This window comes from Malaclemys terrapin, chromosome 7 (assembly GCF_027887155.1).
Source record: "Malaclemys terrapin pileata isolate rMalTer1 chromosome 7, rMalTer1.hap1, whole genome shotgun sequence".
NCBI classification, from domain to species: Eukaryota; Metazoa; Chordata; order Testudines; family Emydidae; genus Malaclemys; species Malaclemys terrapin.
In genome coordinates, this window is record NC_071511.1 from 46,983,235 (window position 1) to 46,997,008 (window position 13,774).

A 13,774-nucleotide genomic window follows, 5' to 3' on the forward strand; every position below is an offset into this window, starting at 1 on the left:
TCCCTCTTCAGGGACCCTTCTCACGAGCAACTTCTTATACAGGAGGTTTCTACGCTCCTGGCCATGGGGGCCATAGAGGAGATTCCGATAGAGTTAAGGGGCAGGGGATTTTATTCCCGTTACTTCCTGATCCCCAAGTCCAAAGGAGGTCTGCGGCCCATCTTGGACTTGCGCGGACTCAACAAATTCGTAGTAAAGTTGAAGTTCCGCATGGTCTCTTTGGGGGCCATTATCCCTTCCCTTGATCCTGGAGACTGGTTCGCCGCCCTCGACATGAAAGACGCATATTTTCACATCACAATTTACCCACCTCACAGACGCTTCCTGCGATTCGTGGTAAACACGGTGCACTACCAATTCGCAGTCCTTCCCTTCGGCCTATCCTCGTCCCCAAGGGTGTTCACGAAATGTATGGCTGTCGTGGCAGCGTACCTTCGTCGACAAGGGATACAGGTGTTCCCGTACCTAGACGACTGGCTGGTACGCGGTCGCACCAAGGAGCAAGTTCAAGCTCACGTCCACATAATAGTGCACACATTCAACGAGTTGGGCATCCTACTCAACAAGGACAAATCCACTCTAGAACCTACCCAGAGAATAGAATTCATCGGCGCAGTTCTAGACTCCAGACGTGCACAAGCCATCCTGCCAGACAACCGCTTTGGCACCATCAAGAACCTCATTCAAGGGCTCAAGACCTTCCCAACTACCACGGTGAGGTCGTGCCTCACCCTGCTGGGTCACATGGCTTCCTGCACGTACGTAACCAGGCATGCCAGACTTCGGCTTCGCCCACTTCAAACCTGGGTATCATCAATATACCGCCCACATCGGGACAGCCTGAACATGGTGGTCACGGTCCCGAATTCGGTCCTGACCTCCCTCACCTGGTGGCTAGATCACAATGTGGTCTGCGAGGGGATGCCTTTTCACACCCCACAACCGTCTCTGCACCTGGTCACAGACGCTTCATCTCTGGGTTGGGGCGCCCATCTCAACGAACACCATACCCAGGGCCTGTGGACTGCACCCCAGTTAGCCCTGCACATCAATGTTCGGGAACTGATGGCGGTGCGCCTGGCGTGCCAGGCATTTCTCAATCTCCTACGTGGCCGTTGTGTGTTAGTTCTCATCGACAACACCACGGCCATGTTTTACATCAACAAGCAAGGAGAAGCACGTTCGTCAATTCTATGCCAAGAGGCCATTCGCCTGTGGGACTTCTGCATCGCCCACTCAATCCATCTCACGGCATCGTTCCTCCCTGGAGTCCAGAACACTCTAGCGGACCGACTCAGCAGGTCCTTCCAGACGCACGAGTGGTCTATACGTCCGGACATCATACATTCCATCTTCCAGAAGTGGGGGTTTCCCCAGATAGACCTGTTTGCATCTCGAGGCAACAGGAAGTGCCACGTGTTCTGCTCCCTACAAGGTCGAGCTCCGGGCTCCCTCTCGGATGCGTTTCTCCTTCCCTGGAAAGACCACCTGTTTTATGCCTTCCCTCCGTTTCCTCTGGTCCACAAGGTACTGCTCAAATTGCGCAGAGACCAGGCACAGGTAATTCTGATCGCTCCAGCGTGGCCGAGACAACATTGGTACACCACACTGTTGGAGCTCTCGGTTCAGACACCGATCCCGCTTCCATTATGTCCGGATCTCATCTCTCAGGACCACGGCCGGCTGCGTCACCCCGACCTGCAATCACTCCACCTCACGGCGTGGCTGCTCCATGGCTCACCCAAGCAGAGCAGCAATGCTCGCACTCTGTCCAACAGATTCTGCTGAGCAGTAGGAAGCCCTCAACACGCACCACGTACCTGGCCAAGTGGAAGCGGTTCTCCTGTTGGTGCGAACAACGAGCCACGTCCCCGTTGCAGGCACCCATTCCTCTCATTTTGGAATATCTCCTCTCCCTAAAACAGCAGGGGTTGGCGATATCTTCAATTAGAGTTCACCTGGCCGCTATATCGGCCTTTCACCCAGGGGAACTCGCGTCCTCGGTATTCTCTAACCCGATGGTCGTTAGATTCCTCAAGGGCTTAGACCGGATGTACCCACAACAACGTCAGCCCGTCCCGACGTGGGACCTCAACCTGGTTCTCTCCAAGCTCACAGGTCCTCCATTCGAGCCACTGGCCACCTGTTCACTTCTGTACCTATCCTGGAAGACAGCCTTCCTCGTAGCCATCACCTCAGCAAGGCGCGTTTCTGAACTCAGGGCGCTTACATCTGAGCCCCCTTACACAGTTTTTCATAAGGATAAAGTGCAGCTTCGTCCACATCCTGCCTTTCTCCCTAAGGTGGTTTCTCCTTTTCATATCAACCAGGATATATTTCTCCCGGTCTTTCATCCTAAACCACATGCCACTCGCCAGGATCAACGTTTGCATTCCCTGGACGTACGCAGAGCCCTGGCCTTCTATATTGACCGCACAAAGCACTTTAGAAAGACGACGCAACTTTTCGTTGCAGTGGCCGACCGAATGAAAGGCTCACCGGTCTCCTCACAACGCCTATCCTCCTGGATTACGTCTTGCATCCGGACTTGCTATGACCTGGCAGGTGTCTCAGCACCGCACCTCACCGCTCACTCCACGAGGGCCCAAGCTTCCTCGACTGCTTTCCTGGCACATGTTCCGATCCAGGACATTTGTAGAGCGGCGGTTTGGTCATCAGTCCACACATTTACAGCTCACTATGCACTAGTGCAGCAGTCCAGAGACGATGCTGCTTTCGGATCAGCGGTTTTGCACACAGCAATGTCTCACTCCGACCCCACCACCTAAGTTGGGCTTGGGAGTCACCTAATGGAATGGATATGAGCAAGCACTCGAAGAAGAAAAGACGGTTACTCACCGTTGTAACTGTTGTTCTTCGAGATGTGTTGCTCATATCCATTCCAAACCCGCCCCCCGTCCCCACTGTCGGAGTAGCCGGCAAGAAGGAACTGAGGGGGCGCCGGGTCGGCTGGGGTATATATTCAGCGCCATGAAGGCGCCACTCTAGGGGGCTCCACAGCCGACCCGCCGGTGTTGCTAGGGTAGAAAATCTTCCGACGATCGTGCACGCGGCGCGCACACACCTAATGGAATGGATATGAGCAACACATCTCGAAGAACAACAGTTACAACGGTGAGTAACCGTCTTTTCCTCGGTTTCCACATACAGTAACTCCTCACTTAATGTTGTAGTTATGTTCCTGAAAAATGTGACTTTAAGTGAAACGATGTTAAGCGAATCCAATTTCCCCATAAGAATTAATGTAAATGAGGGGGTTAGGTTCCAGGGAAAAAATTTTCACCAGACAAAAGACTATATATATATACACACAGTATAAGTTTTAAACAAACAATTTAATACTGGTACACAGTGATGATGATTATGAAGCTTGGTTGAGGTGGAGGAGTCAGAGGGTGAGATATTCCCAGTGCCTTACTGCTAAATGATGAACTAGCAATTGGCTGAGCCCTCAAGGGTTAATTCTCACACTCTACTGTACAACGCAGCAGGAAAGGAGGGAGGGCAGACAGAGACAGAGACACACACCCTCTGTGTGTGTGTGTGTGTGAGAGAGAGAGAGAGAGAGAGAGAGAGATGCATATTTCCCCTTTAAGTATGAAGAGTGGGGTCAGAAGTACACTGCCTTGTTAATTAGATCAGCAAGCTGAGACCAGACTGCAGCTGCTGCTGCCTGGAAGCTCCCTCTGTTGTGTGTCCCCCCTGCTCTATGGAAGATGGGGTAAGCGGGGTGCAGGAGAAGAGGGGAGGGGGACACCCTGACATTAGCCCTCCTCTTCTTCCCCCCCACACAGCAAGCAGGAGTCTCAGGGAGCAGCTCCAAGGCAGAGGGCAGGAGCAGCACATGGCAGTGGGGGGAGGGACAGCTGCAATTGCTAGCATGATGGGCAGCTGCTGTACAGGGAACTTAGGGGAGTGGGGAGCTGATAGGAAGAGCTGACTGGGGGGGTTGTCGGTCCACCCTGGTTCCAACCACCCACCACCTATCTCCACCGGGCTGCTCTTCCTGCAAGCAGTGGACAAAGCAGGTGGCTGCCAAATGACGTTAGACGGGAGCATTGCACAACTTTAAACAAGCATGTTCCCTAATTGATCAGCAACGAAACAACGTTAACCGGGACGGCTTTAAGTGAGGAGTTACTGTACAAAATTTTTGGATAATATCAAGGTTGCTGAAATTCAGGTCTGTCCTAGAATAATTCTGAGTCTTGTTTCCCTCTTTTAGAATCTCGGCGAATCTTGCTCCCTGTGGTTCTTCATCACATTCACCTTCATCTGAGACAGCAGAAGGAGTTACTCATCTGCTCTGGGATCCTCAGTAGTATCTTCTCCATTATCAAGGCCAGCTCCTTGGTAATCTGCCCATCTGTCTTCTCCATTCCAACACTAAATTACTGAAGCACAATCTGAGATAGTTTCTATTGGATATATATCTTTTTCAGTGAATCTTTTTATAACAGAACTCTAACTTTATTAGCAGCAAGAGAATTCCTTAACTGAACGACCGCCATTGTGTGTATGACTCATAGCATTCTGGTTACAGCATGTTCTTGTTGTGAAAACACACACACACACACACACACACACACACACACCTCAGACAAACCCAGCAAGACTGATACTGTTTAATTTTCTTCACCCTAGCCTGGAACTCACTTATCTGTGGTGCTCAAAAGCCCTACCCAGTCCTGTCACTTGCAGTTCTGTAGGAGACAGTAACTAGCACTTTATCATGAATATTAAGAGAACGCTGTAAAATTAGCTGATCAATGAAATCATGCTTATTTTCAGAAATTGCTGCTGATTTAAACAGGTGGCTTTGATCTTTAGGATACTCTTATCTCGAATGCCACCTCAGTTGTTTTTTAAAATGTTCACAGTTTCCTACAGGGCAGTGAAATATCCCAGGTTACTCCAAAGGAGGAAGTCTATGGTGTTTAAAATAAGTCACATCAATGAGTATTTTGAACTGTGCACTGTAGTTCTGTAAGTTTGAATGGGATGAAAGAAACAATAAAATAATGTTCCCACAGAACATAGGGGAAAAGAAGTTGGTCCCATTGTGCCACGGAGTACACAGGTCTCTGATTATGGATTTATATTAGGGCTGGCAAGTGATTAAAAAAATTAATTGCACGATTAAAAAATTAATTGCAATTAATCGCGTGATTAAAAAATTAATCACGATTAATCGCGCTATTAAACAATAATAGAATAACATTTAAATATTTTTGGATGTTTTCTACATTTTCAAATATATTTATTTCAATTACAACACAGAATACAAGGTGTACAGTGTTCACTTTATATTTATTTTTGATTACAAATATTTGCACTGTAAAAAACAAACGAAATAATATTTTTCAGTTCATCTAATACAAGTACTGTAGTGCAATCTCTTTACTGATGAAAATTGAACTTACAAATGTAGAATTATTTACAAAAAAACTGCATTCAAAAGTAAAACAATGTATAACTTTAGAGCCTACAAGTCCACTCAGTCCTACTTCAGCCAATCGCTCAGACAAACAAGTTTGGTTACAATTTACAGGAGACAATGCTTCCCACTTCTAGTTTACAGTGTCACCAGAAAGTGAGAACAGGCATTCACGTGGCACTGTTGTAGCTGGCGTCGCAAGACATTTACATGCCAGAGGTGCTAAAGGTTCATATGTCCCTTCATGCTTCAACAACCATTCCAGAGGACATGCGTCCATGCTGGTGAAGGGTTCTGCTCGATAACGATCCAAAGCAGAACGGACTGACACATGTTCATTTTCATCATCTGAGTCAGATGCCACCAGCAGAAAGTTGATTTTCTTTTTTGGTGGTTCGGGTTCTGTAGTTTCCACATCTGAGTGTTGCTCTTTTAAGACTTCTGAAAGCATGCTCCACAACTCGTCCCTCTCAGATTTTGGATGGCACTTCAGATTCTTAAACTTTGGGTCGAGTGCTGTAACTATTTTTAGAAATCTCACATTGGGACCCTCTTTGCGTTTTGTCAAATCTGCTGTGGAAGTGTTCTTAAAACAAATGTGCTGGATCATCATCCGAGACTGCTATAACATGAAATATATGGCAGAATGCGAGTAAAACAGAACAGGAGACATACAGTTCTCCCCCAAGGAGTTCAGTCACAAATTTAATTAATGCATTATTTTTTTAACGAGCATCATCAGCATGGAAGCATGTCCTCTGGAATGGTGGCCAGAGCATGAAGGGGCATACAAATGTTTAGCATATCTGGGATGTAAATACCTTGCAACACTGGCTATAAAAATGCCGTGTGAATGCCTGTTCTCCCTTTCAGGTGACATTTTAAATAAGAAGCAGGCAGCAGTATCTCCCATAAATGTAAACAAACTTGTTTGTCTTAGCGATTGGCTGAACAAAAAGTAGGACTGAGTGGACTTGTAGGCTCTAAAATTTTACATTGTTTTGTTTTTGAGTGCAGTTATGTAACAAAAATAATCTACATTGTAAGTTACACTTTCATGATAAAGAGATTGCGCTACAGTACTTGTATGAGGTGACTTGAAAAATACTTTCTTTTGTTTATCATTTTTACAGTGCAAATATTTGTAATAAAAATTAATAATATAAAGTGAGCACTGTATACTTTGTATTCTGTGCTGTAATAGAAATCAATATACTTGAAAATGTAGAAACACATCCAAAAATATTGAATACATTTGAATTGGTATTCTATTGTTTAACAGTGCAATTAATCGTGATTAATTTTTTTAATCACGATTTTTTTTAGTTAATCACGTGAATTAACTGCGATTAATCGACAGCCCTAATTTATATCTTTTGATGTGTTCCAATATCCTTCCAACAGGGAGGGAAGAGGTGAGAAGTCATATACTGTAACATTGCAGCCATATGACAGTGTCCTCTATGTAGGGCGATGTTTATTTTCTCCCTCCAAACCTCCATCTCCAGGAACCTCTTTTGGTAACAATTCTTCCCAAGCTTCTCTAAAGTTATCAGAGTCCCATCATGAAGGTTGTTCCTGGCGTGGTTGGAGCTGCACATTTGGCTTGCTATTTCTGTCCTCAGCTACTAATTGTCTGTTTTTTTACTGCTCACTGTAGGAGGCAGATGTAGTGGAGGAGGTTGAGATGATGGTGGAGAGCCTCCTGGATGTACTTTTACAGACTCTGCTTACTATCATGAGTAAATCGCAGTCTCAGGAGGCGGTAAGAGGGCAGCGTTGCCCGCAGTGCACAGCCGAAATCACTGTTAGTAACTAACAATCAGGTTCTATTTCCTGCTTTTCTAACGTTCAGCTCCCTTTATCCCACTCCCTCACAACCACCTACACTTCATTACCATCTCTCCTGCATGAACGATCACAGCTTTCTCTCCTTTCCTTCCCAATCATGAATCCATTCCTTCCACTCTGAAAAAAATCTGTCACAATGTACTAGTCAGGCTGCTTCACGTTTACATCAGCAACTGATGGGGCCCAGAAAGCTTTCCTGCTTGCTATAGTTACTGTCTTGGATTACATTTGAAGTTATGATTGCAAATTATCATTTGGTAGTCTCTGGCAGATGCCAATTAGATGATGATTTAGGGCTCCACCTCTAAATGGGCACCAAAATAGCATTGGGAATATCATGATTGCTCACCAGCAGGCCAGTGCCATTCACTTCAGTTCCTGGAGAGATTCTGCTCAACTGATCCACACTTATCACTTCCCAGAAATGAAACAGGTGCATCCTTCAGGAGAAGGAAATAACAGATAGGGAATCGAGTGTGTTGCTGAGCTGGGTGGGAGGAAAGGAGCAAAGAGAGATGACGATAGCACCAAACCTGATCTTTGCAAAGGGTGCTAATACGCTTACAGCTGGCCCAAATTACACAACAGCATGGGCAGGAGCGGCGCCAGGGTTTTTAGCGCCCTAGGCAGGGGTCCTTCCGCGCTCCCGGTCGTTGTCGGCAATTCTGCAGCGGGGGGTTCCTTCCGTGCTCCCGGTCTTCGGGGCACTTTGGTGGCGGGTCCTGGAGCGAGTGAAGGACCCGCCGCAGAATTGCCACCGAAGACCCGGAGCACGGAAGGACCCTCCGCCGTCGAATTGCCACCCCCCCAAATCCTGGTGCCCTAGGCGACCACCTAGGTCGCCTAAATGGAAGCGCCAGCCCTGAGCATGGGATAAAGAGGGAATGAGAATTCTTCCTTGTCCTTCGCTAAAAGAGGGGGGAAAGAATAAAATTCCCATCCAGCCTTCTCCCTTCCTGTACTCATTGCATTACATATTCTATCCTAACCCTATTTTTACTTGATTCAAATACTGAGCTGATATCAGCACCACTTGTGTTGTCAATCTCTTCTCCAAAACACTTTCCACCCAGTGTTAATTTTCTTATAAATTGGCTGGGAATTTGAGTGTGTTGAGCAGGTAGATGTACAGTCAGTGCCTCCACACTAGGAACAAAGATGTTTCCTAACCTCTTGTTAGCTAAAATGCAGTAACAAACATAAGGTAAATTCCTAATGAAGACAAGGCAGTTTGTAGGGGAGAGTCTAGGGTTTACCTTCACTTGCTAACATGTTACAACCGCAACTGCCTTTTCCTCACTATGATTTTACATACTTTCGCTTACATCTGTTAGCTAACACATGGTCAGAACACACCTTTTTCTTAATAAAGACAAGGTATTAATGTTAATTGGAGTAGCTCAGAAAAGTTTATAAACATTCCAGAGCATGTGGGCAGATACCTGAGTCCATCTGAAAAAGGAACTTGCCCAGGACACTCCCAGATATAAAATCTCTTCAGAAACATTCTTTATGAACATTCATATTTAGCACAGTATCTGTAATGTGAGACACAAGATTAGGTACTTCTTAAAAAATCTTTGCAATTGTTTAAAAATAAATTGCTTCAATGGCTTAGAGACACAATTGCTACAAGGAGACATAGTCATAGCAGGAAACTAGTAATGTGGAGACAGATACCATTCCTGACTGCCACTGACTTGCAACCTTACCTTTGACACAATGCCTAACCCTTTTATACTGTACTCTTCAAATGTGTAAAAATGGGGATTTTTACTCACCTTTGTAAAGCACTTTTGAGAGGCTGTGGTGAAAGGAGCTATATAACTGCAAAGCATTATTTACTATGTAAGACCTTGATTTCAGAGCAGCTTCTCCTACATACTGGGAGAGAGAGCCCTTGACTGTCAGTATTGACCATTTAAACTCTGACATTTGTAATAAGTCCTATGGAAAAAAGAGCACACACAGCTGAGCTTCTGAGAGTTTTTGCTATGTATTAACAGGAAATAGAGATAATTTGTCATACAGTATTTTTAATCTCTGCAAATGAACTTCTTCTTCGCGTGCTTGTTCACGTCCATTCCACATTAGGTGTGCGCGCGCTGCGTGCACGGACGTCGGAAACTTTTTTCCTTAGCGGCTGCCGTCGGGTCGGCAGGGGAGCCCCCTAGAGTGGCGCCTCTATGCTGCTGCATATATACCCCTGCCGACCCGACTCCCCTTCAGTTCCTTCTTACTGTCCGTGCTGGCGTTGGAACAACTCTTTCGCTCGCTTGTGAGTGATCCCTTAGCACAGTTGTAGCAGTTATCAGTGGTTAGCAGATATCTGTAGTTAATAGTTACCAGTAGTTAGCACTTCTTTATAGTACATAGTTAAGCTTCCTTTGTTTTAGGTGTCTGGAAGTTGTTTCCAGCACCAGCCCTGGCCCAAGGGTTTAAAGCTTGTGCCATGTGCCGCAAGCCTATGCCAATCAGTGATCCCCACGACTCGTGTATCCGCTATTTGGGGGAATCGCACCAGATTGAGCGCTGCAAGATCTGTAAGGCTTTTCATAGAATCATAGAATATCGGAGTTGGAAGGGACCTCAAGAGGTCATCTAGTCCAACCCCCTGCTCAAAGCAGGACCAATTCCCAGCTAAATCATCCCAGCCAGGGCTTTGTCAAGCCGGGCCTTAAAAGCCTCCAAGGAAGGAGACTCCACCACCTCCCTAGGTAACGCATTCCAGTGTTTCACCACCCTCCTAGTGAAATAGTTTTTCCTGATATCCAACCTGGACCTCCCCCACTGCAACTTGAGACCATTGCTCCTTGTTCTGTCATCTGCCACCACTGAGAACAGCCGAGCTCCATCCTCTTTGGAACCCCCCTTCAGGTAGTTGAAGGCTGCTATCAAATCCCCCCTCATTCTTCTCTTCTGGAGACTAAACAATCCCAGTTCTCTCAGCCTCTCCTCATAAGTCATGTGCTCCAGACCCCTAATCATTTTTGTTGCCCTCCGCTGGACTCTTTCCAATTTTTCCACATCCTTCTTGTAGTGTGGGGACCAAAACTGGACACAGTATTCCAGATGAGGCCTCACCAATGTCGAATAAAGGGGAACGATCACGTTCCTCGATCTGCTGGCAATGCCCCTACTTATACAGCCCAAAATGCCGTTAGCTTTCGTGGCAACAAGAGCACACTGTTGACTCATATCCAGCTTCTCGTCCACTGTGACCCCTAGGTCCTTTTCAGCAGAACTGCTACCTAGCCATTCGGTCCCTAGTCTGTAGCAGTGCATGGGATTCTTCCGTCCTAAGTGCAGGACTCTGCACTTGTCCTTGTTGAACCTCATCAGGTTTTTTTCTGCCCAATCCTCTAATTTGTCTAGGTCCCTCTGTATCCGATCCCTACCCTCTAGTGTATCTACCACGCCTCCTAGTTTAGTGTCATCTGCAAACTTGCTGAGAGTGCAGTCCACACCATCCTCCAGATCATTAATAAAGATATTAAACAAAACCGGCCCCAGGACCGACCCTTGGGGCACTCCACTTGAAACCGGCTGCCAACTAGACATGGAGCCATTGATCACTACCCGTTGAGCCCGACGATCTAGCCAGCTTTCTATCCACCTTACAGTCCATTCATCCAGCCCATACTTCTTTAACTTGGTGGCAAGAATACTGTGGGAGACAGTATCAAAAGCTTTGCTAAAGTCAAGAAATAACACATCCACTGCTTTCCCCTCATCCACAGAGCCAGTTATCTCATCAGAGAAGGCAATTAGGTTAGTCAGGCACGACTTCCCCTTCGTGAATCCATGCTGACTGTTCCTGATCACTTTCCTCTCCTCTAAATGTTTCATAATTGATTCCTTGAGGACCTGCTCCATGATTTTTCCAGGGACTGAGGTGAGGCTGACTGGCCTGTAGTTCCCCGGATCCTCCTTCTTCCCTTTTTTAAAGATGGGCACTACATTAGCCTTTTTCCAGTCATCCGGGACCTCCCCCGATCGCCATGAGTTTTCAAAAATAATTGCTAATGGCTCTGCAATCTCACCCGCCAACTCCTTTAGCACCCTCGGATGCAGCGCATCCGGCCCCATGGACTTGTGCACGTCCAGTTTTTCTAAATAGTCCCGAACCACTTCTTTCTCCACAGAGGGTTGGCCACCTTCTCCCCATGCTGTACTGCCCAGTGCAGCAATCTGGGAGCTGACCTTGTGCGTGAAGACAGAGGCAAAAAAATCATTGAGTACATTAGCTTTTTCCACATCCTCGGTCACTAGGTTGCCTCCCTCATTCAGTAAGGGGCCCACACTTTCCTTGATTTTCTTCTTGTTGCTAACATACCTGAAGAAACCCTTCTTGTTACTCTTAACATCTCTTGCTAACTGCAACTCCAAGTGTGATTTGGCCTTCCTGATTTCACTCCTGCACGCCTGAGCAATATTTTTATACTCCTCCCTGGTCATTTGTCCAATCTTCCACTCCTTATAAGCCTCTTTTTTGCGTTTAAGATCAGCAAGGATTACACTGTTTAGCCAAGCTGGTCGCCTGCCATATTTACTATTCTTTCTACAGATCGGGATGGTTTGTTCCTGCAACCTCAATAAGGATTCTTTAAAATACTTTTTTAAGCCAAGAACAAAGAAAGAAAGAGACTTTCGCCTCAAGCAGTTACTCATGGAGGCCGCGCTGCAACCTACGGCCTCGGATCATCCGGCTTCAGTGCCGGCGTCCTCGGTGTGGAGTGCCCTGGCATCAGTCCGTGATCTGGCGCCGGTGGGGCACCGTAAGCATGTGGCACCAAGGCAACAGGACAAGCCCCAGCACCGCTCGACCTCTCCAGTATGGTTGAAGGGGCAGCCTAAAGGCGATAGAGGGCGCTCCCCACATAAAAGGTGGCGCCTTCCAAGGGACCGAGCACTCAGAGGGGCAGTGCGGCCCCAGGACATACACTGGCACTGGTGGCTTCGGCGCCACAGGGCCCATTGAGCCCCGGGCTAAGTGGGTTGACCGCAGAAGAAGGGCTGGAAAACATCCTAGAACAGCCCTCCACCCCAGACACCTTTGAGGTAGCAAAAGACCTCATCGAGCTGTTGGTGGCAAGCCCCCTCCCTGGCAAGGAGAAGCCTCCAGCACCATCACCAAGGGTGCCATCCAGAGGCAAGCCAGCAATGGTGCACCGCTCGAGGTTACCGCCCCGGCACTGCTCCCGGTCGAGCTCAGCCTCTGTGGACTCCCAGTTACCTTTGGCTCAGCGGGACTTGATGGCACTGGAACTGAGCCAGCACACGGCACCGGCTCTGCCGGCGCACCGTCACTAAGCCGGCACTGAGGGGACATAAGGCAGCAGTCCCCGGCCCCGGGCAGAAGGCAGCGATCCCGGTCCTGAGAACATCGGTACCGATCCCGGTCCCGGTTGGTGAGGAGCCACTCTCCAGCCTCCCAATGGCACTGTGCCATGGCACCGCCTTGGCCTTTGAGGTCGGCATCCTCAGAATCCAAGGTTGATTCAGGCCGATCCAGCTATGCCTGCAGGGCACCGGCTAGCAGGGAGCCCTAGACCGTGTGGCATCCCCAGTGGGGCCTGCCAGGACAATGGCCCTTTTGGACACCATGGGCCTATCATCAGCAGCAAGGGACCTCCTCCAGAGCTTCAAGGTCCGGCTATTCGGTGCATTGGTCCTGGTCCCCACACAGACACCCCTCTGCACCCAAGGAGGCTACAGTATCCACGCCGCCAGACGCTTCTCCGGAACACCAGCAAGCGGAAGTGGCACCGAGCCTGGGGCTGTCCCGGGGACAATCAACCAGGCAGGGCTCGGACATGCCCCCGCCTATGATGAGGAGCAAGAAGAGCAGGTGGAGGAAGCACAGCAGGCCCTCACCTCCTCATCGTCCCCAGACGAAGCTGTGGTGGGCACGGCGGTGTCGGGGCCTCCCCCAATTGACCACAGGGCAGATCAGGAGCTGCTCCGCAGGGTCGCCCAGAACTTGGACCTACAGGCGGAGGAAGCGGTGGAGCAGGAGGATCCTCTGGTGGCCATCCTAAGCCCTAAAGGCCCCTCCAGAATTGCACTCCCGCTTATAAAGACAATTCAGTCTAACTACAAGACGGTCTGGCAAGCCCCAGCCTCTAGCGCACCGACGGCAAGGGGGGGTGGAGAGGAAGTACTTCGCCCCCTCCAAGGGATACGACTTCCTATTTTGTCATCCGGCCCCCTGTTCGCTGGTCGTCTCAGCTGTGAATGAACGGGAGCGTCATGGCCAGCAAGCCCCGGCTCCCAAGGCCAAGGAGGCTAAATGTTTGGACCTCTTCGGAAGGAAGATCAGCTCCTCTGGGGGCCTCCAATTAAGGATTGCGAACCAGCAGGCGATCCTAAACAGGCACAATTTTAATTCCTGGGCAGCAGTTTCCAAATTTAAAGACTCCTTGCCCCAGGGTTCTCAACCTGATTTCACGGCTTTCGTGGAAG

The 13,774-nt window shown here is 48.3% G+C and overlaps 1 protein-coding gene across 7 annotated transcripts in view; it reads left to right on the plus strand.

Moving 5' to 3' along the window:
* Positions 1-13,774, plus strand: part of DOCK3 (dedicator of cytokinesis 3) — a 694,815-nt gene that overhangs the window by 571,094 nt on the left and 109,947 nt on the right. For 6 of the 7 annotated variants that reach the window (XM_054034104.1, XM_054034108.1, XM_054034105.1 and 3 more), the window contains exons 25-26: positions 4,247-4,374; positions 7,119-7,265. In XM_054034104.1, the coding sequence (XP_053890079.1) occupies positions 4,247-4,374; positions 7,119-7,265 (275 nt within the window). The remainder of the gene's footprint in view (positions 1-4,246; positions 4,375-7,118; positions 7,266-13,774) is intronic. The other variant, XM_054034107.1, reaches the window with a different exon arrangement.